The sequence below is a fragment of the Monopterus albus genome, unplaced genomic scaffold, assembly GCF_001952655.1.
Source record: "Monopterus albus unplaced genomic scaffold, M_albus_1.0 scaffold169.1, whole genome shotgun sequence".
NCBI classification, from domain to species: Eukaryota; Metazoa; Chordata; class Actinopteri; order Synbranchiformes; family Synbranchidae; genus Monopterus; species Monopterus albus.
In genome coordinates this window covers 969,815-992,208 of record NW_018128049.1, presented here as the reverse complement: position 1 = coordinate 992,208, position 22,394 = coordinate 969,815, and the positions used below count along the sequence as shown (strand labels likewise).

Below are 22,394 nucleotides of genomic sequence, written 5' to 3'. Positions count from 1 at the left end.
CCGGCGTCCTGTGGAAGGACGTCGGATTGTACCAACAAAAACTGAAGGAGCTGGAGGCCAGTCAGGAGGCGCTGAGAATGGAGAACATGGAACTGAAGGAGATCGTCCTCATGCTGGATGAGGACAGGAGTGGAGCCGGCTCACGGAGCTCTGTAGACAGCCAGTCCAGCCTGAGTAACTTAAACGGCCCAGTGCCCTTTCGTGACGTAGGGGACGGTAGTAGCACGTCCAGTACCGGGAGCGCCGGCAGTCCTGAGCACCACCACCACCCCTTACACAAATCATCCGAGGGGAAAATGACATCTCTGAGAAGGTCCGTGGACGACCTGTGCGCCCCTCATTTCCACAGGGGCAGCGGTGAGTGATGTCCCGATACAGCCCCGAATCGTAGTGGTCAGGTCAGCTACATAACGTGATGGAAAGGTTGTTGAGAGTGTTGTGAGATCATGAATTATCAGTTGTAAAACAGCTTAGGTGTTACAGGCTGCGACACATACAGGGGAAACCAACAGAAACGAAAGGCAGTGTTTCTTATGCTGTAGGCTATAAATGTTGTTTTCTGTCAGTTTCACTAAGATATAATGAAACACTTTAGTCAACAGTGTTAGTGTCATGTCAGTTACTGATCTCAGAAGTAGAAGTTTGACAAAATACTTCCAAACCAAGGTCCACTCCCAGCTCATAAAGGACCAGTCCTCTGTGATGGTTTAAAAATGAAACATCAAAGATGCTAAGTCCTGTAAACTGAAGCACATGAGGAAAAGGTTAAGTGGACACTGAGTTTGGATTGTTATGTCAAACTGTAGTTATCAATACTGTTATGCTGATCAGTACACAGGTAAATGTGCGAAACAGGTGTTTTCCATACTAAATAATGTTTTTACCTATCACTTGGCCCCACAGTGGGTTAACAGGCCATGCTGTCTTAAATCTGCTAGGCCCCATCACAGATGGCACCATTCTCTAGATCTAATGTGACATACTGTACCTTTAAACTTACCATTATACTGACTGAATATATTTTAAGCTGCTTTTAACTCATACCCTCACTAAAGCAAAGTGTAAATACTTGTTAGCTTAACAAATGTCATATCTATGGTGTATCAGTTTAGCTGTTGTGCCTGGCCCCTCTGGCTTGGGTGGTAGTTTCATCTGTATGCCACAGCCCACTCAGTAATCACTACTTATTTAAATCCTCTAGTCCTTCTAGTGGCTACATCACAAAACAACAAACAGGATACAAACAAATCTAACTAGCATGCTGCCTTAGGAATATACCAAATAAATCAACCAAATCTCTTCATCTGTCTCATCTTAGCAAACAACACACCATACACTTCTGTTCACAGTATCATAAGTTAACACCACAAGTTTTGCACAGATCTATCTTTGCCACCTTCACGCACCTCTTCTAACCTACAGCCACTCACCGGTACTGCCTGCTTTAGGCTCAGCCCTCAAACTCATTTCATTTCATTTTATTTATTTAACCTTTAGGTTACCAAGAAGTCCCAGTGAGATCAAGATCTCTTTTTCAGAGGAGACCTGGCCAAGATGGCAGTCATAAAAATTTACAACATATTAAAATTCAACACATAGAACACAATATTCCTAGATTTGTACAATAATTCCACTGTGTAAGACTATGGGAAAAATGTTTTACAAAGCTAACTGAACTCAGCTTTATTGAGACATTTTTATTACAGCATACAAATTTACAGCATATTAAAATTCAACACATACAATGCAATATACAAAAATTGCAGTCACAAGATGAAAACAATGGGTTCTCAAGACACAGCTACATGTCTCCTTCACCACATTCTTTATGATGCCCTTAAATTCTACAGTAGATATGAATGTGTCTAACTTTAGATCTTTCTGCAAGTTATGACCAAGGTGCATAGTAGGAAAGTGCAGTTTTCCCCAGATCTGTCAAAATTCTAGGCACATTAAAACATAAACCACCTGGAACAGCGTAGCTGGTAACCAGCAGAGCTGCGAGCTGGACGTTTACCCAGTATCGCTTTATAGATAAATATATACCAGAGTTGTTGTCTATGAAGGGTCCATCCCACCAACTCAATAAAGAATGCAGTAGCGAGTAAGAGACTTTGCATTTGTAATGAAATGCAAGGATACATGGTACTCTGAATCAAGGCTTTGTAAAACAGAGGAGGCTGCATGTACTGTATATATAATATATAGCCATAATCAATCACAGGTTGAAAAGTAGTTTCCACAACTCAGCATTGTAAGTAAAACAAGAATTATTATATTATAATTATTATAAAGAAAAATTATAAAATACAAACCTTACCTTAGGCTTCCTAAATAGATTAGCAATATGCACAGTGAATAAAAGCTTATCATCTATTCATAACCATAGGAACATGTAGGGCACTCCATAATATGTTTTCCAGCAGATGTGAGAATGCTACAGTTATCAAGCAACTGTGAACAGGACCATGAACTTTTTTTTTTTTTTTTTTGTATGTATTTAAAAGCTTTTTTAAACTCAGTAGAGTCTTTTGTAAAGACTGAAATGCAGTCTGAAGCTTTTGGACCACCTGAGCTACAGAGGAAGAGTGTGTATAAATAGTTGTATAGAGGTGGTAGCACAGAGGTGTATTTTTACTTGAATATCCTTACCTAAATCATTTATAAAAATAGAAAACAAAATAGAAAAGAAAATCAGATTTATGGCCCTCTGCATAAACACAATGTGTTTGATCTACAGGATAATTTTGGAACCATTTAATAGCATTAGGACTGAAACCAACATTCCCACATTGTTTAAGTAGCAGTTCATGGTCCACTAAGTCAGGCACCTTAAAGAGATCCACAAATACAGATACGACTGATCTACCAACCAAACCTCTACAGCCAGTCTCTACTGGGCAGGGTTTAGCTTTCCAACCACACCCCTCTGCGTCTGCCAGAGGGGTGTGGTTGGAAAGCTTTTTCCTCTCATAGGCCATTTCTAAAGCATCTTCCCATGGTACTGTCAGCTCCACAAAACAGATAATTATGTGTTTCTGACCATAACACAGGACCAGGCACCTCAAAGCAAATTCATAATCTATCAGTTGCTTTGAAGTGGTACTATGCCCAATGTCTGTTTTGCCTTCTGTAAAGGAGAACTTAACTCTTCTTCGAGTGCTCAGCTAATTACACATCATGTTTAATTAAAAGGGCATTCCGCTGATTTCCCCCATACACAAACAGTTTGAGAAAACAGTAGAAAAACATCATTTGTGGCTGTGTGAAGTCTCTTAAACGTCCTCAAGTGATGTCACTTGTGCCATATTCTGCCCCAGTGCAAAGCTCTTATCATTTGTAACTGACTACATTCGACTGTCCTCACAACACTACACAAAGTATTTGTAGTGGTAAGTGATATCAGCTGTCAGATGGTTATCTGTAGAAGATATGCATGTCTTGGAGTAGCAGTTAAGAGCCTGTTAGAGTATGTCAACTCATAGTATGAAGTTAATGTCTTGCTCCATGTCATTCTGTTTTTACCCTGGAAGTCCCAAGTTGCACTGAACAAAAAAGTCAGCCCAGTAGGAAATGTCTCAGCTTGGATCACTTTATTGTTTATCTACTCAATGACCCCAGTTAGCATCATATTTATGTATACATAACTGCAGGAAACTGCGATATGGTAAAACAGGTTTTCAAACAACATGCTCTATTGTATGTGAAGGATATGACATAATTACATTTTTTTAAGACTCTCACTTTTTCCTACATAATGAGTCAGTCAGCAGGTTTTCTCTCACATAGCCAAACCTGCTAAACAAGTATGTTTACTTGCAGCATAAGAGTGTCACCTTGCTGTGAAATGCAATCTTGATCCCCATCTAATCTCTTTATCTTTATATAAAACAAGGACTGAGATCTGCTGGAATGTGTCAGAGGTACAGTAGAAGTTAGGGAGCAGCCACCTCCAGCTGTGCTTTCAATTAGGCTGTGACCATCTGTATCAGGCAGAATGCCACTCAGTGTGAGAGTGAGCAAAGAGCAAGGTAACTTTAACTTATCTCCCAAATGTGTGATAAGATTTACTGAAATTTACTAAAGTGAAATTCATTCTGTTATTGATTTCATGAGGCATGAGGTCAGGAGGACAGGGACTGCACTGGGCAGGAGGCAGTAATACACTCTGTGTACTCTAATACCGCTTTCCCACCAAAAGTACATTGTATATGTAATGGCATTTTTCAGTATATCCATTTGTATTGATCATTTACATATTAAACTATAGTCTGCTAACAACTGTGGTAACCTTTCACACACTGGACAAGTGAACTCTATTTTCTGCTCACACACTGAATGCCTAAGGTATCTTTCTTTACTGCAGAAGCAACTGTAACATCTGCAGGCCGTGAAAGTATCTCCTGTGAACCTCTCGATGTTTTGGAAATCAGAAACTCTTTGAACACAGATGCATAATTGTTCTCAGTGTACCCTCCTTTTGTGTGACATTATCCTTTGTTTTATATTGAACTGAATCTTCCTTTATTCTTTGAGTCCCTTTATTCTTTGCCTCAGAGAGGCATGATACAGAAATAAATTACACAGAAGACGTATCCATCTCAATTCTCTTTATTTCTCACTCACTGATGGTTGTTCATATATTATATAGAATTAAAGGAAATGCGATTTTTTCCATAACAGTATACAGACTTTTTTCATACTTGGCCAAACAGGCCTTTAACTGGCTTCTGACAGCTTTTCCACTGCCGACCTACTCATCTCGGCTTTCCAGCAGGTGAGCTTCTTTCCCCTCTGGCAAGTCATATTTGACGTCATCACATTGGTGATGTCAAATACCCATGTCAGTAAACAGATTTGTAAACAAAGCAGCATGGAAGTTAGTGAGACAATCAGCGGTATTTCTTCGTATTTACTTTTGTTCATCTTCCAAAGTATAGAAACTCAGCGTAGACTGAACCATGTTAGAGCGTTGATTGAACGAAGAAGGATGGAATTTATGGCTGTAACGCTGATGGCGACGTGTGCATCATTGCATACGTTTGCAGGTTTAGCTGATTTAGGCTTTCCCACTGGTTCCAAGCCAAGGCATGCCGAGGCAAAGCAGATAATGACCACTGTCGATTGCAGAGTCATTCGTCCCGGGTCATTTGTCCCAGTAGTTGCATTCCCACTGCGATTAAAAACCGAGGTGTGGGGAGTTTACCTGGGTTTTTTGGGCAGTGGTAAAGGAGCTTAAGTTACCAGTTTATCACAGGACATTGTACTAATGGGTTTTATAACATGTAAAAATCAAGGGCAGGCCTTTTCTTTTCTCACACACATAAGGCTATGTTTTATTCAGTCTACAGCCATCATAAAGCAAGAAAATCCTTTATCACCTTTATGTGCTGAGTAAATTCTCAACACATACTATGTTGCTTACTACATTCTACTTTAATAATTTACCTGTAAAGTGGTAGATAGTAGCATCATGCATCCAGGTCATAGCTTCTGTGAAAGACATTTTCCTTGAACTAGTAGAGGGATAGAAGTATATTTGCTAAATATTTTCACTTTTGGGGAATATCAGAGCACCAGAGAGGCTAAAATTGCAGAAGCTTTGATAGGTTTTTATCTGTGTTGCAGCATATACTTATTCAATTGACCTCTGTTGGAGACTATGATACAAAAATGTCTTTTGAATAAACTGTGAGACTGTCCCATTTGTTTGTTGGGATGATGTGGCCTAAAGGTTAGAGAAACAGGCTTGTGTATGGGCCAGTTGATCTCAGACCAAGAGGATTAATCTGAGCAGTGACTGTTACTCGCTCATTACTACCATGCAGATTAGGGTTAAGATATTTGCCCTTGAGCAAGATGTGTGTGTGGTCAGGGCATTGCTGCAACAAAAGAGCAGGGCTCGGCTTACACAGCTTTATAACAACTCTGTTGAATGACATGATATAAGCTAAAATCTTGAAAACACGAAGTTGGGGGAGTAAAGAGAAAGCAGTCCTGGGAGCTATTGTAACTGACTAGTCCTAGCATGTTCCTGTCTTACTAATTTACTATTATGTATGTAGTTAGCATGACAGCAAGAGGACACTACATTACCATGACTCTAGCACCCTTTTACATGAGGGCACACAAAGTTCATTGGTCCAGGCCTAAAGTCATTTAGGTCTGCTGAAAGCTTGTAAGTTGATCTTTAATTAAGATTATTTGGTAAAACAATTTTATTATAAACTACTATAGTGTTGTCTGTTCCATGTCATGTCTTGTTTTATAAACAGCTTTCTCTTCCTGTATGCTTCTTAGTTTAGATTTAGGACAAATTCTTGTCCCTGGCCTGTTCTATAACTTGCCACATTCAGCGGTGGTCTGTGGCCACAACTGTAATGAACCTGTAGATGATGGGGTATCATTCAAATGTAGGCTAGTACTGGCTCTATAAGAGTTGTGGGTCTTACACTGTAACAAGCCATAATGTGATAAGTCATCTATAATCACCAACTCTATTTGCAGATGTGTAATCAGCTTCAGAACCAAACAAAATAGACTGTGAGGTGATATGGGTTCAAAGTTACCTCCTGGAGACCTGGAGATCAAAGTGATGGTATATTTGGTATAACAATTACCGGCTATATTTATGCTTCCTGATGATTATTTGACTCTAAACAATGTGTTCTTTTTTCTGAATATAACTAGAGATGAACATTCACTTTCAGCAAAGCCATGTAAATGATTATTACTGCCACATAAACTAGTAATCAACATCTTTCATATTCAGATATATACACATGTATCAAGGAGGGACTGATATGCTTGGCAACTAATTCATTAACTATTAACAATAACTTAACCTGTGTCTGGTATCTTAGGCTGCGAAGCAGCAAGGGCTGGGGTGGAAGATGGCTCACAGACAGGGCATCTGCCAGTGTTGGAATCAGTTTGGCAGCATGCAGGGAGGGCACCTCAGTGGAAGTAACAGTGTCATAGGTAGGGCAAAGACAACTGCAGATTTGCCATTGTGCCTGGAAGAAGGTGAACTCCTACACAGGCTTTAGAGTATTTTTGAGGGCAGGAAAACAGTAGCATTAGATCATAAATCTAGATTGGCAAATGTAAGGAACACCTAAAGTCTTAGGAAAAACTGATGGAAAAAATTAACAAAGAAAGGTTTTTATAAGGAGCTCTATAAGTTTACAAAGGAAATATTTCATAGGTAGAGAAGAGCTAATAGTGAGCTAAAGGCTTACATCAAAAAGCTGCAGTTTTTGTGAAGGTTTATAGGGTAGCATGGAGGGAGCAGCCTATTTTAGCTTTTTGAGAAGAGCATGGAAAATCTTTCTTTTTCTTAAAATGTATTTGGTTATACTCTACACAGTGTACTGGGGGGTGTATTAGTTAAAAAGGATATCCAGATGTGTTTTCTAACTGCTGAGTTTACCACAGCTGCTGGATAGAAGCATTATTCTTGTGCTGTATACACGATTTAACTGTTTTTACCAGTGGCACCGGAGGTTATAATATAGCATCTCAGTGGGTTGTCAGAGGAGAGAGGCTTTAGGCAGGGCAACAACCCATGAGGGTCTACATGTATGACATGATAATCATTACTACCACAGCAACATGCTCCTTTAAATCATGATATTTTAAAATATGTTCATTATGACATAGCTGAAAGTAAGATTAGGGTTTGTGAATTTGTTGTTATACCCGGTCAGAACCAGAAAGATTCTATGCACAGAAATGAGCATACTCATGGTTTTTAGCACAGAACTGTGCATATGCACCATGGATAAATGATGCCCCAGGTCTGGGAGGTTCCAGGTTAGGTAGTGATCAGCATATTGTTCTCCATGCATTCCTTATCTACACTGATTATTCTGTCTCATCTGACAGTGGCTGGGAGGCGGAGTACACCCCGGACAGGTCACCAGTCTGTCACAGGGCTGACACATAGAGACAGACAACCATTCACAATCACATTCACACCTAAGGGCAATTTAGAGCCACTAATCATGACTTTGGACTGTAGGAGGAAGCCAAAGTACCTGGAGAAAACCCTCACAGGCAGAGGGAGAACATGCAAACTCTACCCAGAAAGATCCTGGTCGGCCACCAGGTGCAAACATGAACTCTTCTTTCTGTGAGAAGACAGTGCATGTTGTTCTTTCAATGACATTGGTGGGTATAGGCCTGTTTGGTGACACTGGTGCCATCTTGAAATCAACCTTAAAAGCACTGGAATTTCAGTGCTTCAAGTTTATTTATTATTTGTGAGTACTGGGCCCCTTCATAGATCAGGAATACTTTCAAGAAATTCTTTCAAAATGAACTGGAGAAACTTTATACTATATGATGGTTAATTTGACTGTGAAGCTGTTTGCTTCAGTTCTTGACAAGCTGTCAGTGTGAAAATGATTTGGGTGTGGAGACCTGTTTAGTGGATGGTGCTGTAGTAGGAGGGAGCTGCCAGTCAGAGTTAAAGGTTTGTTACTGGTTGGCCTTGCTCTCTGTCTTATTAAATTATCCTGCTATATGTACTGCCGGCTCTCCCTACTCCCTTCCTCTCACCCTGGTTGCCAGACCTCTTCTGAGTGATACCCTGATGTGCCTCCCAGCTGTGAGCTCACACTTGTTCCACCTAAAAATTCCTTAGATTCATTGCCAGTACTTGACTGGAAATGCCTATGCAGTCTGTCGGCAACATGTCTACACATGAGGATGTGTGTCCTTTATGCATTTAGAGTGTTAGTGCTTTAGTGACTGCAACATGTCACCAGTCCAGTTGTCTTGTAATGTGACATCCTGACAAACAGAAATATGAGACTATATGACTATGACATAATTTTAGCCATCTAGAAACCTTGACACATTAATAGGCATCCATGCTCTACAGTCTGTGTCTATACTACAGACTGTGAGAAAGAGTTAGAGATTGATATGACACTTGAAATGAACATTAAACCTTTAACTTTCCACAAAAGATGTATTTCATCATAGGAAGAAATCTACTGAGCACATCTTTGCTCTCCAGTGAATGAATCCCCCTCTAAGAAAAACAAAACTGTTCATTATATTTTTGGCACCATAAAGAAAACAAGCAGCTGTACATGTACAACCCAAGAAACAACTGAACTGACTTCATAAGTGGTTCTTTGCATATTTCAATAGCAAATCAAGCTGGTGAACAAGACTCAGCTGTTGCAGATGTTGACAGTAAGACAAGTTTGATCCCTGGACTAAGAATATTTATAGGCAATGACAAATGTAAAACTAAATGCGCTGAGGCCCTTTGATGGCACCTGTGACCTCTGTGGAGTGACCTTTGCTCTGTCTGATTGGCTTCAGGTTTTTGTGGCTTTTCTATACTAACAGAAAACCTATCCCCCTTTTTTTAGCTGTCGTTCTAGGGATGGTGTAGACTGAAAAATCAAAAAGTTATTGAATGAATTGCCAAGAAAATTTGTCAAAACAGACAGGGTGCCCAGATAATGAGTTCCACTGACATTGGTGAGCCTCTGGCTTTTCCCATAGTGCTACCATGAGGTTCACATGTGATACCTTATTATGAGAAATTTAAAAGTGTTTTAACCTTTTTATAACAAAATATACCAAACTACTCAATGCATCGGTGCTCAATAAAGAACAATGTCAAAATAAAATACAGTCTAAAGTTAGAAATGTTATCTGACTTGGATCAAAGATCAAATCAAAGTAGTTCAACCAAAGAAGGCATTCACTGACAACTTCTGATAAGTGGCGCCTGATTCAAATGTGATCTCCTAATGACAACTTATTAATCATATCACTACCATCAGTGGTGGAGTAGGACCCTAGTAATCTACATTTTGGTCCAGATCACAACTGATAGTAGCCACTGAATGCTGTTTTAACTTTTGAAGCAAGTGCATTTGGCAATTTAGGGATAATCAATGCTATGCACTAATTTTTATTCAGTACTCAAAAAGTACTGAGGCTTGATATCCAGCTGTAGCCTTAATCTAGTAACTTACTGTCTGAAATTCTGCGTTTCCACTCTAGGAACCTAATAAGCGGTACACCCTGTACTTCCCTTAACCATCACCAAGCATAGCCTACCGAGTTGATGCAGACTGTCCTGCTTTGTTGTTCCACTGTATTTACACTCTCTCTTTCCAACGCGGATGCACCAAAGCGGAAACAAACGCAGAACCCGTGATGGGTGTTACTCAGCTCAACATGTATTGATAGGTTCCTATATTGGTAAAACCTCTAAAGAGGCTTACAACCTTCAGTGTAGTGTACTAACACTAGTTTAAGCTGCTGTTATCAGCTAATGTGGAAACAGACCTCACACTCTTTTTCTCTCTTTCACAAACTCAAGAAAATGAGTGCATCCTGTTTGAGGTCACTTTGACCATTTAGTGCTATAACTCAGTCTAATCCTAAAGTGATCAGTCTTTATGAGACAGTCCACATTCTGGAACAAAGCCTTGTGGCATGCTGTCCAACGGAGAGATTACTCTAACAGCCGTCTGTCTTTGATGTGTGTGTGTGTGTGTGTGTGTGTGTGTGCTGCTTCATTCTCTGCACTAACCTTAACTAAATGCTGTGCTCTTTGAACGTGATTCTTGAAGACTGTTAACATGCAATGCTGAGTGCAGCGACCATGGAGATAAGATTCAGGTCGTATTCTGCTGACCCCTTGATAAGAGCCAGAGCATCCAGACAGTCCCTCAGCACTAGATTTTTTTCTCACACTGTCATCAGGTTCACATTCAGGTCTTGTTTCACAGAGGAGATAACATTTCTTTCATTCTTCCCACGCCTGTAGAAGCTTTACAAAAGACACTTTATTGTTTCCACTTTTTTAACACTATTTTCACCAACTTTTGCCATTTGTTAAGTGTATATTGTTTATAAATGCTAAAAAAGGGGTGCTTTGAATGTGTATTTTAACACCTCAGAACTTAATTTTAAATTTCACTGTGTATCCCAAAGTTTCCAAATATGCCAAAGTGTAGATTTTTTGGGAAATGTGTACAATATAAAGAGCAAGCCATTAAGAATATTTCCAGTACATGTCATGATGAAACAGTAATTGCATAGTGCCCTAGAGTTTGAATGTTTTACTCATATAAACACCATATAATGAAGGTTTTGGACTGCAGATACAGTGCCTGTCTGATACTGTCATTGTGGGTAGAACATTTTTTTCTTCTAGCTTATAATAAGCCATAATGGAAATGTAAGGGGAAAATCACATAATAAATGATCAGCTTACAGTTTGGAAATATGACATTTTGGAAATATGCTTCCTCACATTCTTGCAGAGTTGGAGAGGATCAAAAGTACTCTCATGTCTGTATGATAAATGTTAATCTGGAGCCAAGCAACAGTCATCTGAGTTTAGCACAAAGAGTGGGAACTGGGCTGAACAGTCGGCCTGACTGACAGGTAACAAAATAGGCCTAAAGTTCATTAATAAACATCTTGTTTTTTTATGGAGTTCAAAGTGTTTATTTGTCATATGCACAGTTAGAAAACGTGTTTCCCTGTACAATGAAATTCTTACTTTGCCGTCCACATGAATGCCACAAAATACAAATGAAATATAAAGTAGATAAATAACACAAAATCTAAGGCACTTTAAACAGCGCAGATGCAGCAATATAGTAGAAAAAATACATACAAGAATATAACAGAATATATGCTGCATGGGAGCAGCATGTGCAGCCGTCAACAGTCACTTGTGCAATTATGCATGTGCAAACTGAGAATGTAAACAGTACTTCACATGGAGTACCAAAGTTGAAAAAAAATGACTTGTGGTTTTATGAGGGTATCTTTCTTACACTAAAGTCAGAACACCTCTGCCTCTCTTACATGCAGTTTGCTCATTCTTTACAAAAATCTGTCTCTTGTAAGTTCCCTGATGTTATGAACTAATAAATCACTTGATTAGGCCTTTAAGTATTATGATAGTATTATGATGTAAACAGAGCAACAAATAGGCTACCACAGCTTTACACAGTGTTACAGTGGTAGTTCACTGTGAAAAAGATCAAAGACGCAAAGAGGTATAATATGAAGCACTAATCTCATAATCTTTAAGTCCATCTTGAATTGATATGGATCCATTTGAGAGAATCCTGGGAAGATGTTTCAGTAATAAAAGCTGTGGAAGTCCAGTGAGGACACATGTTCTTTCTAGCTTTTACTTAAAACTACAAAATGCCTTTTGACTCTGCTCCACCTTGTTAATCTCCAACACTTGTAATTTATCTCCATGGGCTGTCTGTCTTGAAATGGTATCTACCCTGAGATTACGCTAACAGCTACTACACTAAATCCCACAGACATGACAGTAGCAAATCTGCAGTAATAAAAACAAATGCTGATGATCAGTAAGTATAGTTTAGCATTTAGAAAATGGCCCGTTTCAGCAAAAAATGATTCAGATGTTCCTAAAACAATGGAAAACACAAGTCAGAAAAAGCTGTGGATTTCAACACCGTTTATTGTTTTTAATGCAAAAGTTCTCCATAGTTGATCATTTCAAGTTAGATTTGCAGCTGCATTGTATGAAGTAAATGATACGTATATGCAACTTAACACAAAATAAAACGCACACTGTTTGTCATCTAGAACATCTCTTGAAAACTTGTTCAACTTAAAATACATCATCAGCTTGACCAGTAATTAGCATGCTACTCTAGGAAAGCCATGTGTGAGGAAGCTGCAAATAGTACTGCTTGTTTATAGGAAAAAAACTATAAGTTAGATATAAGTTTTTTGTCTTTGAGCCATGAATTTTAAGTAGCTTACAAATTTCTGTAATCTGTTCCACATGATTCATTGTGGTGTAACAGGTTTTGTCCTGGGCTATCAAAGACATGTGCCCTACATATCTCATCTGCCCAGATCAAATGTATCTATGTCCATATCAGTTTACATCTCTGTGTTTTTTGTTGGAGGTTTTCTGGTTGAGCTGAATTAAAAGTTGAATTACCCTTGACTTCTCCCCTCTGTTTAGAAAAACAGGTGTGTCTCTTGCTATTATCTGTGCTAGGCTTGTTTCAGTGTGTCTGTATACCTGTATGGATATACACTGTAAAGTTTGAGTTTAATATATTTTGGGAACTTGAACATTTTGACACATCTTCAAAAGCCTTTAAGGGTTAAGGCTTGGTTTTGGGGTTTCAGTTAGAGTAGGTTTAGGTAAGTGTTAGACATTTAGTGAATGCATTATGTCAGTGTTCTTGTACTTGCTACAGTGAGGACATTTGTGGAAAGTAAGGGCATTTTGGCCGGTCCTCACTTTGTGAAACACTTTTTGGAGGGTAATGACTTGGTTTTAGGGTTCAGCTTAAAATTAGGTTTAGGTTAGGGTTATGATTAGGCATGTGTTGGTTAAGTATTAGGGTTAGGGGCTAGGGAATGCATTATATCAACAAGTGTCCTTATAAAAAATCGAAGTCCAAGTGTGTGTGTGTATGTGTGTGAGAGAGAGAGAGAGAGAGAGAGAGCGAGAGAGAGAGATTAGAGACAGACAGACAAATTTACATCATGCAGTGACCAGAGGCTGTGTTGTTATGATAATGAGGCAGCATGGGAAGGTCTTTGTCTGTGTGTGTGGAGCGATGAAAAGGTCTGAACACTCCATGGGAGAATAAGGCCGTTCATTGTCTGCTGGTAGAGAAGCAAAGCAAAAGGCTGCGTGTCAGTGGACATTTATGTATGAATGTGTGTGTATGTATGACTGGCTGAGTGTGTAGATTTAAGGAATTCTCACCAGTAAACGCAAAATCCAGGGAGGATATTAGCAACTGTATTATAACATGCATGATGCATTCACAAAAAGGTTGGAGCTCTGGGGTGATCCTTCCTCAGCTTCCCCTCCCATCTGTCTGTCTACCTTTCTCTCCTTCTTTCTGTCTCTCACATGCATGAACGCACACACACACACACACACACACACACACAGAGTGGACATAGGGTGGTGGGGGAGCTGTGGTTCTGTACTTGTTGTCTCAACAGGAGAACAGTCTTCTTGACAAACGTTTGCCTCTAAAAAGTGTTGCAAATTCAAAATTGCAGTAGAAAAAAATGCTCCTTATAAAAATTCATTCATGTCAAATTTAATTTCTGTTTGCTGTCAGTATCTTTCTTGTTATTATTGTTTGTATGTGACATGTTTGTCAAGATGACACCATGTCTGGCTGCCTTGGTAGTGTGCGTTCTCATGTGTTTATTTTTCCTCAGTTTCTTGGTCTTCTGCAACCCACCTTGGATTACCTTCACTGAAGAAGAACTACTAAACATCAGACAATTTATTGTGAAAACTTATTCTATCATTTTTGCTAATGCACATAGCTGTGTGGACATTTTGGTTGGAGTGGGTCTTTACCACTCTCTGCAGGCGCTTGCGGTCCATAGCAGTAGTGCTGCCATACCAGTCAGAAAGTCCAGGAGCCAGTCACAGAGGGTGGGCTGCAGACCCAGTGTGGACAGTTTGTGGGTGAGTTTGTGGGGGACAACTGTGTTGAAGGCGGAGCTGTAGTCAATGAAGTGTATCCTGATGTAAGAGTCTCTATTTTCGAGGTGGTGTACAAGATCGCTAATAGCATGTTAGCATTCACTGTAATAGTGTTGCTATATGACTTGCTAAGTGATGCTAATGTACCTGGCTAATTCTATTGTATGCTGTTAATGCTAACTGCAAAATTAATTGAGCTTGGCATGAGTTTGTGAAGAGACTTTTGGTTGAGAAAATTGACTAAGAGACATTGTGTGTGCTCGCTGAAGGACTTGGACCAGGACACATTCCTTGGGCTTTTGTTTTTAATCTTTTCGGGCACATAACTTGGAGTTGCCGCCACGCCTGGTTGTTGATGCCGCCTTGCCGGCTGTGTGTGTTCCCCTCATCTCATCATTTCAACATTGTCCATTAACCGGTTCATCCAACTGACTTTCCATTGAGGTTGTGACTAAAACTGTGCACGTACATTCATAATTTGTTTTGGCTTGCTTTGTAAGTGAAAGGTTCGCTCAGTTTGAGACCACAACACACAAGCATCAACTCAGGCCTGCAACGGGTTTTGTTTATTTCAGTGACTCTATTTTAATTATCAGAGTGAGAGTGTGTGTGGGCCTTATTTGGGTCGGGTGCTACTTTATTAATATAACTTGCATTAGCAATATGAATATTACAGTATTTGGGTCTTTGTGGGGGCCATGGGTTAGCATAATCAAAGAGGGATCCTTTACATTTACAAGCTTAAAAATATATTTTTAATTAAGTCTACACAATTTTTTTAAAAATCACTCTTGGGACTCCTTAAACTTATCCTCAGCTGAACTGCATGTTTGCAGAAAAGAATCATGCCCCTCATTTCTTAAAATGTAGTCACACAATGACGACATCAACTCAGAGCCAGTGTGGAGAGAACAAATTATCTTTGGAAGCTGAGTATTGTATTCAGACAGACCTGAAAAAACTTAAACCTCTGGTTTAATAACTGGCAATACTGTCACTGAAATTATTGCTGAAGTTGAGCTGTTCTATGTCTTTCCATTTTATTGTACATTGAGAATAAGCAAGAAAATCAGAGCGTGTTCTTTCTTTATTCATTTGAGATGAGTAAGATTTAATCTTTCCTGTTGCACTGATTTGTTTTCACATAAAAATATTACAAAGCAGCTGACCAGCACACATGCCAATTAAACCCGAGTCACTCCTATTAAAGAGAATCAGTTCGCTTTTTCTGTAAGAGGCCTGACATCACTGGTATTTGTTGAGAAAAGCTGCCTGGTCAGGACTTCCCACATTCCTGCACACATTATGGGCTGAAAGCAGTGTGGGGGGAAAAGGCGTGTTGAGGAACAAATAATAGTGCATTGTTTTGTCCGATATTACTGGAAGAGCCCGAGTCACCTGCTGGGGTAGGTCTAGTTTACTCACTGGTTAAATAGGCTACACGGTGAATAAGCATGGCAGCTTCACTAAGTGCCTTGCTTTTTGTTTTTCACAGCACAGCATACAGTAACACAGAGCATATAAGAGGTGTTCACATGACAGACACTTTATTCAAACCAAAGATGGGACTGCTAAGTGTTGAGTACTTGACAAATGTAGGGACATCATTTTCATTTCAGGGAAATTATTTGTATTATTGCTTGACTTTGCATGCACTAAAGGATTAATCACTTGCCACAAACACACACAGGAGAAACCTGATGGGCTTGATTTGTACTACAGGTACTACATATCGATATTCTTTCATTCTGATGTCAAATATCAACATCTGTTGTCATAAATTCTTGTTGGGTATTCAACAGAGTGCCATAGTAGTGAGTCCTAAAATTCAGAAATGAGTCAGCATTTTTGCACTTCCAGTTCCCTCAACCTGAAGCATCTGGCTTTTTTGAATGGATTTTTGGTTAGATGCCTGAGATAACTGTGGTTACACCACACCAGTACATTTTCACATTTTATTCTATGAAATAAAATATCCCAGTAAATACCCCACTGGTGATTTTTATTGTTTTAATGTGACTTAAAAAAGGTGGTTACTAACAATATTTGCAAGTCATTGTATTCTGCTTTTATTTACATTTTATGCAATGTCCCAACTTCATTGTATTTGGGGTGTGTAGCTCCTTTCTTTCATACGCAAATGAGGTGCTGGGTTTGTCAAAATAGGTGCCTGTCACTATTTGAAAGGTACCAGTTCTGGAGCCGGTTTGTTCCAGCAAAAATTAACTCCTGACTACAACAGTCACCAGTGGTGGAAGAAGTACACAGATCCCACACTTAAGTAAAAGTAACAGTATAACAATTTAAAAATGCTCTGTTACAAGTAAAAGTCCTGCATTCAGCAAGTTACTTAAGCAAATGTTCATAAGTATCACCATCAAAATCCGCTTAAATACAAAAAGTAAAAGTACTCATTATGCAGAATGACGCATTTAAGGTTGATGTATATCATATGATCGTATTCCAATTACTGATTTACTATTGTGCTCATCACATTTAAAGTACAGCTGGTAAAGCGGGAGCTAGTTTTGACTTTCATATACATTATGCTTATAATTTGAATTGCTATGTGGTAGCTTGTGAATTTTCCACTGGAGATCAGTAACGTGTTATGATTATACTGTAATTTTTGTGTTACTCTGGTTCTGAAAAGTAATTGGTAACTAAAGTTCTAAAATAAATGTGGTGGAGTAAAAAGTACAATATTTTCCTCTACAGTGTAGTCAAGTCGAAGTACAAAATAATACAAATTACTAAAGTACAGATTCCTCCAAACTGTGCTTAAGTATGGTACTTGAGTAAATGTACTTACTTTCCACCACTGACAGTCACTATAGTAAAGCTGGTTTGACAGCAGGACATCTTCATGACAGCATCTGCTTTGTGACAGCAGAAGCTGCATGTCAGACTTTATTTAGTGGTTTCCTATAATATTTTTGTATTTAGCATTTACTATCTGTATAATATCTGTACTTCACCTGCAGAAGGTTACTGAAAGTGGCTCAGTATTTGTGTGTCTATCTCAGTTGGGGTGTTTTCCTTTAAGGGTTGATGAACCTTTTGCATTTCTGTGCCCTGGTCCATAACTGAGTTTTGGAGTTTTTACCAGACCAGAAAGAACAGTATGTGATTGACATACAAGAGTTTCTGGGCTATTCCCAGGGATTTGAAACTCTCACTAGTTGTCTTTTGTCCAGAGATCTAAGGCACTGTAATTATGCCTTTTCTCTTCCACAAATGTTTCAAACCCTGGTGCTTTTCCGTTATACTGTTACATTACAGTATAGCTAGATAGATTGTGGGTTGTTTTAAAAACCCTGCATCAATTTATTAGCCATCATAATGTAACTGGTTATTCTATGTGGCTAACCCACCAAAGGTAAACAATATAGACAAACACTATGTAGTAAGGAAACACCACCCTCCTAGTCTGAAAGATATAAGGTCTGCTGTGGTCTTATAAACCTCATCTAATACCTACTGTATTTGCCCCCTGCTGGGACATTATTGAAACACTCATCCTAGTGTCCCCCACACAGACAACTCCCTAATATTCGCATACATCTCACAGGAAATGCCTGTGGGCCCGGGTACAACTGAATGAATTAACAAACAAACCTTTCACATATTTGCAACTTAAAGCATTACCAGTTCCACTGACAGCAATTTAATACTGCTCCAAAGCAGAAACATTAGTCGCTGCTCTCATACAACCAGATACTAAGGTGACATAAACTGGGCTCCATGCCAAACAGCCATGCATGATTTCAAAAGTTGAAGAAAAACTCAGGTGGAACACAAATACAGATGGTTTTTAATTCAGCTTTGATAATGAAAAACAAAACAGCTTCAGTCTTTTTATGTATCGTGGGTGAGCTGGAGAGAAGCTAAGAAGCAATGTGACAGAGAATGTGATGCAATGATGTTTATGCATGAAAAGTTTGACTCAGGTGAACAGCAAGCTCTTCCAAATTACTGAACACTGTAGATCTCAGATGACTGGCCTGTGCCTACCTGTGTGTCTGGAATGTGCTGTTGGCTCTGTTTAACAGACATGCTATACCAGGAGCCTCCACTTTGCACTTTTTAGATACACTAGTTAAGTTATTTGTTGACTTGGCCTTCTTTCCCTCAGGTTGTTTAAAACTCGTAATGGAATTATGTTAAAATGCAATCAGTTGATGACTAAATTGTTTGGTATGCCCCCCTGCTATTCTGTTTCACCAAGTATTTAATAGGTTGGTATACTTAAAAAAAAAAAAAAAAAAATTCATGGTCCCTAGAGGATGCAGGTGGTTCTCTGACATTTCCCCCAGCTCCATCAGCAGACTGACATTTTTGGGCTTTAGTGAACTATCTCTGTGAAATATGGTAGAAAAATTCATGCTTCCATCAGGAAGATCTGTAGTCACTTCGGTGACCATCTGACATTTCTTCTAGCACCATCATTGGTTCAAAATTTCAAACTGAACACATGGCTTTCTGCTGACATTCAACTATCTGGCACAGTACACAGCTTGTTACTACAGGTGCACCACATGCTTGCAGTTGCTTTGACAATTTCATTATAAAACACATTTTCCTAATTTTATTATTCTCATATTTGCAAGATTTATCAGGGGAAAAGACCATTCTGTCTGCTTTCTTTACACTGGCTACATTCACTTATTTTGTACACACTCTATAGTTTATTAGGATCACCTAGCAGAATCTAATGCAGTCTAATAATGGGATTAATGTGAATGACAGTTGTTATACCTTGCTGTTTGACATTTTAACCAACAACAGCTAGGTCAGCGTTTAGGGAAACTGCTACCTAAATGTTTTGTAGCCTGAGCTTTGACAGAAACAAAGAGTAATTTTCACTGGTGCACCTAAATAATTTGTCACATTTGAACACATTTGAATTTTGCAAGCTGTGGCTCAAGTCCATAAAGGTTGTGGCAAAAGACTGGAGTCATCAGAAAACTGATGCACTGTTTTGTCGTGCAGAATAATGCATGAGCAAATATTTACACTATCACAGTACTTGTGTGAAAAGAGTTATTGGTGGTTGTAATTGTTTACCCTGTTGATACACACACTGTGTGATCCCTTCAAACAGTGACTACACTGTGAGAAATGATGGAACTGACTCATAAATCTTTCAACGCATATTGTATGGTCTGTTAATATAATTTCAAGGTAGGCCTGAGAAAAATATGACATTGCTCTTTAATGCCCCCAGCACATTTTTTAACATACTGGATGAGAGGTATGTAGATTAAAAAAACAAAACAAAACAAAAACTAGTCTGTACCAAAAGGGTTTCTGGCTTGAGTCCCAAGACCAGCTGGGAAAATGTGAGGAAGGAAGGTGGGGTTCAGCTGCAGCCCCTCCCTTTCTTCTCCCATTCCTCCACAACTAATTTCAAAGTGTCATGGGACCAAATGCACTCACTAACTAATGCAGCAAATGGCTGATCACCTGTAGAAAGCTGTGTTTGTGGTGGCAGCTGTCAGTGTGATTGTTGCTGAAAGTAAGTAACTTTTTCCATATAAAGTGAGCTTAAAGGTTGAAACGATGCCTTAATAAGTGATTTTGTTGAAATCTTCCTTCATATTTGTACGTACCGTAGGACACAGACAGATAGAGAGCTGTACTGGATGTCTGCTGACTGACTGTAATTCAAGGATGTCCTCTGCTTTTAGTTTGTCAGCACTGTGTGTATATGCTTTGGCCTGAGGTCAGCACTGACTGTACCACTGACTTTAACTGCACTGCCCTGCTCTTTATCTTATGGCTACAGTAACTGAAATGTAGAGTCAGTTTTGTGTTCGAGCTCACAAAATTAAATACTGAAGATATACAGTATGTTTATAACATGACCAGTGATGAAGAATACAACTTTTAACCAACACAAATTTGAAAATACTGAGAAGAAGTCACTTTCAGCTTTTCCCGTTTAAGGGTCGCTACAGCAAATCATCAAACAGACGACTCGCATGTTGACATTTGGCATGTGTTTTACACCGGATGCAACCCTGATTCGAACCCGGGGCACAGCGGCAAGAGCACTGCGCCTTAACCACTAGCCTACCAGAGACAGCAACAAATTTGAAAATACTACTTTTCTTTATTATACACAAGATGCTTTGAACCCGAGTATAATAACTGGTGATAACTGAGGATGGTTTGGAAGCCTCTTCCTACTTTCCTTACTCTAGTGCTAATTTGTTTTACATTTTGAAAGGAGTCATACAGGAATTGCTGTCTGGACTATATTGTCTGGTGAGGTTGTTTTCAAGTGTAAGGAGAACTGCATGTAAGTTGAATAGAGGCTGTAGGGTGGGCCTAAACATATGAACAAGGGTTGGAACAAGATGTATGTTATCAACTGAATAAGAAAACACTCAGAAATGTGTTCATAGGGCTGGGTATCATTCCAGAATTTGTAATACCCATATATTTTCTGCCAGTGTAAAGGGATTGACACTTATTGGCATTGTCCTTCTTCCATCAGAGTGGACAGGTGCAAGGGCAGAGGCTAATGTGAAAAAGACATAGCTGAGCTATTTAGACAGGTGACCCAATGGATAAGCACATTTTATAAAGCTAACCTATAGTATGTATGTTAGTTCAAGTTGATCAGTTACTGCCAGACTTAATGCATTTCAGCTTTTGATTAACTGCTAGCTGGCTACAGCCAAATGCTAAAGTTACGGTTACATGAAAATATATCTAACTTTTCATAGGGGTCCTATCACAGACACTGTACCTGTTACACTAATGTTAAATTTAGTAAACAACCATGCACATTTAGCTAAAGTTTTATGTCTGCTAAACATTATCTGCTAAAAGTCCAGTCAGAGCACTGTCCTCTGTAATGCTGAAAGAAGGAAAATCTGGTGGTGGACATTTGGAGGGAGTCTGCAACGTGAGGTGGATCTGTTTACTTCATAGAGTCAAAGACTGAGCAGTTTTCTGCTCTTAAATTTATTCCATCAATGGTCAAGTGTTTCATCAAATTTGTCATGCTGCCAGTCTTGGTAGCAATGTCCTTTTTGTATATATTACATTGCTGGCATCAAGCTTGATAAAATGGAGCCACACTTAAAAACTCTTCAACATTTTTAAATCTCTTACACCATGCACACAATGGACGAGCCCCTCAAAGACAGCAACACACAGGTGACCTGACTCATGTGAGCCTCGTCCCTAGGCGTTGCATGATGCTGCATTGGCTCACTGACGCTAGTGAGGTTTACTTAGATATTGAGATTTTGTATCAAATGACAAGACATTTTTCAATACTCGGTGGTATGTATGCCATAAATGTATCGAAGTTCAATACCCAGCGCTGTGTGTTCACTTAGCTCAACATTGCTGCAAGCTTGTATATAACTGTTTGGCTACTACTAATTTTCAGTAGAGAATGAGGACACTGCCCAGCTGTAAAAAATGACTATATATTATTTCTACCAACAGGTTATAATGACCAACAGCTTACCACTCTACTTTATGCTTTTCATCCTCTCATGCAGGATGAACAGCAGAATGACTGTTCATGCTATAAAAATCTGTGTAGATGAGAGCTTTAAATTACCCACAGAATGACAGAGTAAAAGTATATGGGTGTGGAAGAATGTCTTCACTGTTTGCGTTAACAGCTCCATTGGTCTTCTGGTCTAAGTCAACTGTGTATGTGTGTTCTTGTACTTGCTACATAGTGAGGACCATAAAAGTTTTTTTTTTTTTTGTTACAGAGTGAGGGCATTTGTGGAAAGTAAAGTCAAAGTCAAGTCAAAGTGTTTATTTGTCATATGCACAGTTAGGAAACGTTTTTCCCTGTACAATGAAATTCTTACTTTGCCGTCCACATGAATGCCACACAATACAAATGAGA

General features: G+C 39.1%; 1 protein-coding gene across 1 annotated transcript in view; it reads left to right on the top strand.

Moving 5' to 3' along the window:
- Positions 1–22,394, top strand: part of ccdc85ca (coiled-coil domain containing 85C, a) — a 35,025-nt gene that overhangs the window by 654 nt on the left and 11,977 nt on the right. The window contains 2 exon segments of the mRNA XM_020615708.1: positions 1–3; positions 5–357. The exon segment at positions 1–3 is cut by the window's left edge and continues 654 nt beyond it. Of these exon segments, the coding sequence (XP_020471364.1) occupies positions 1–3; positions 5–357 (356 nt within the window).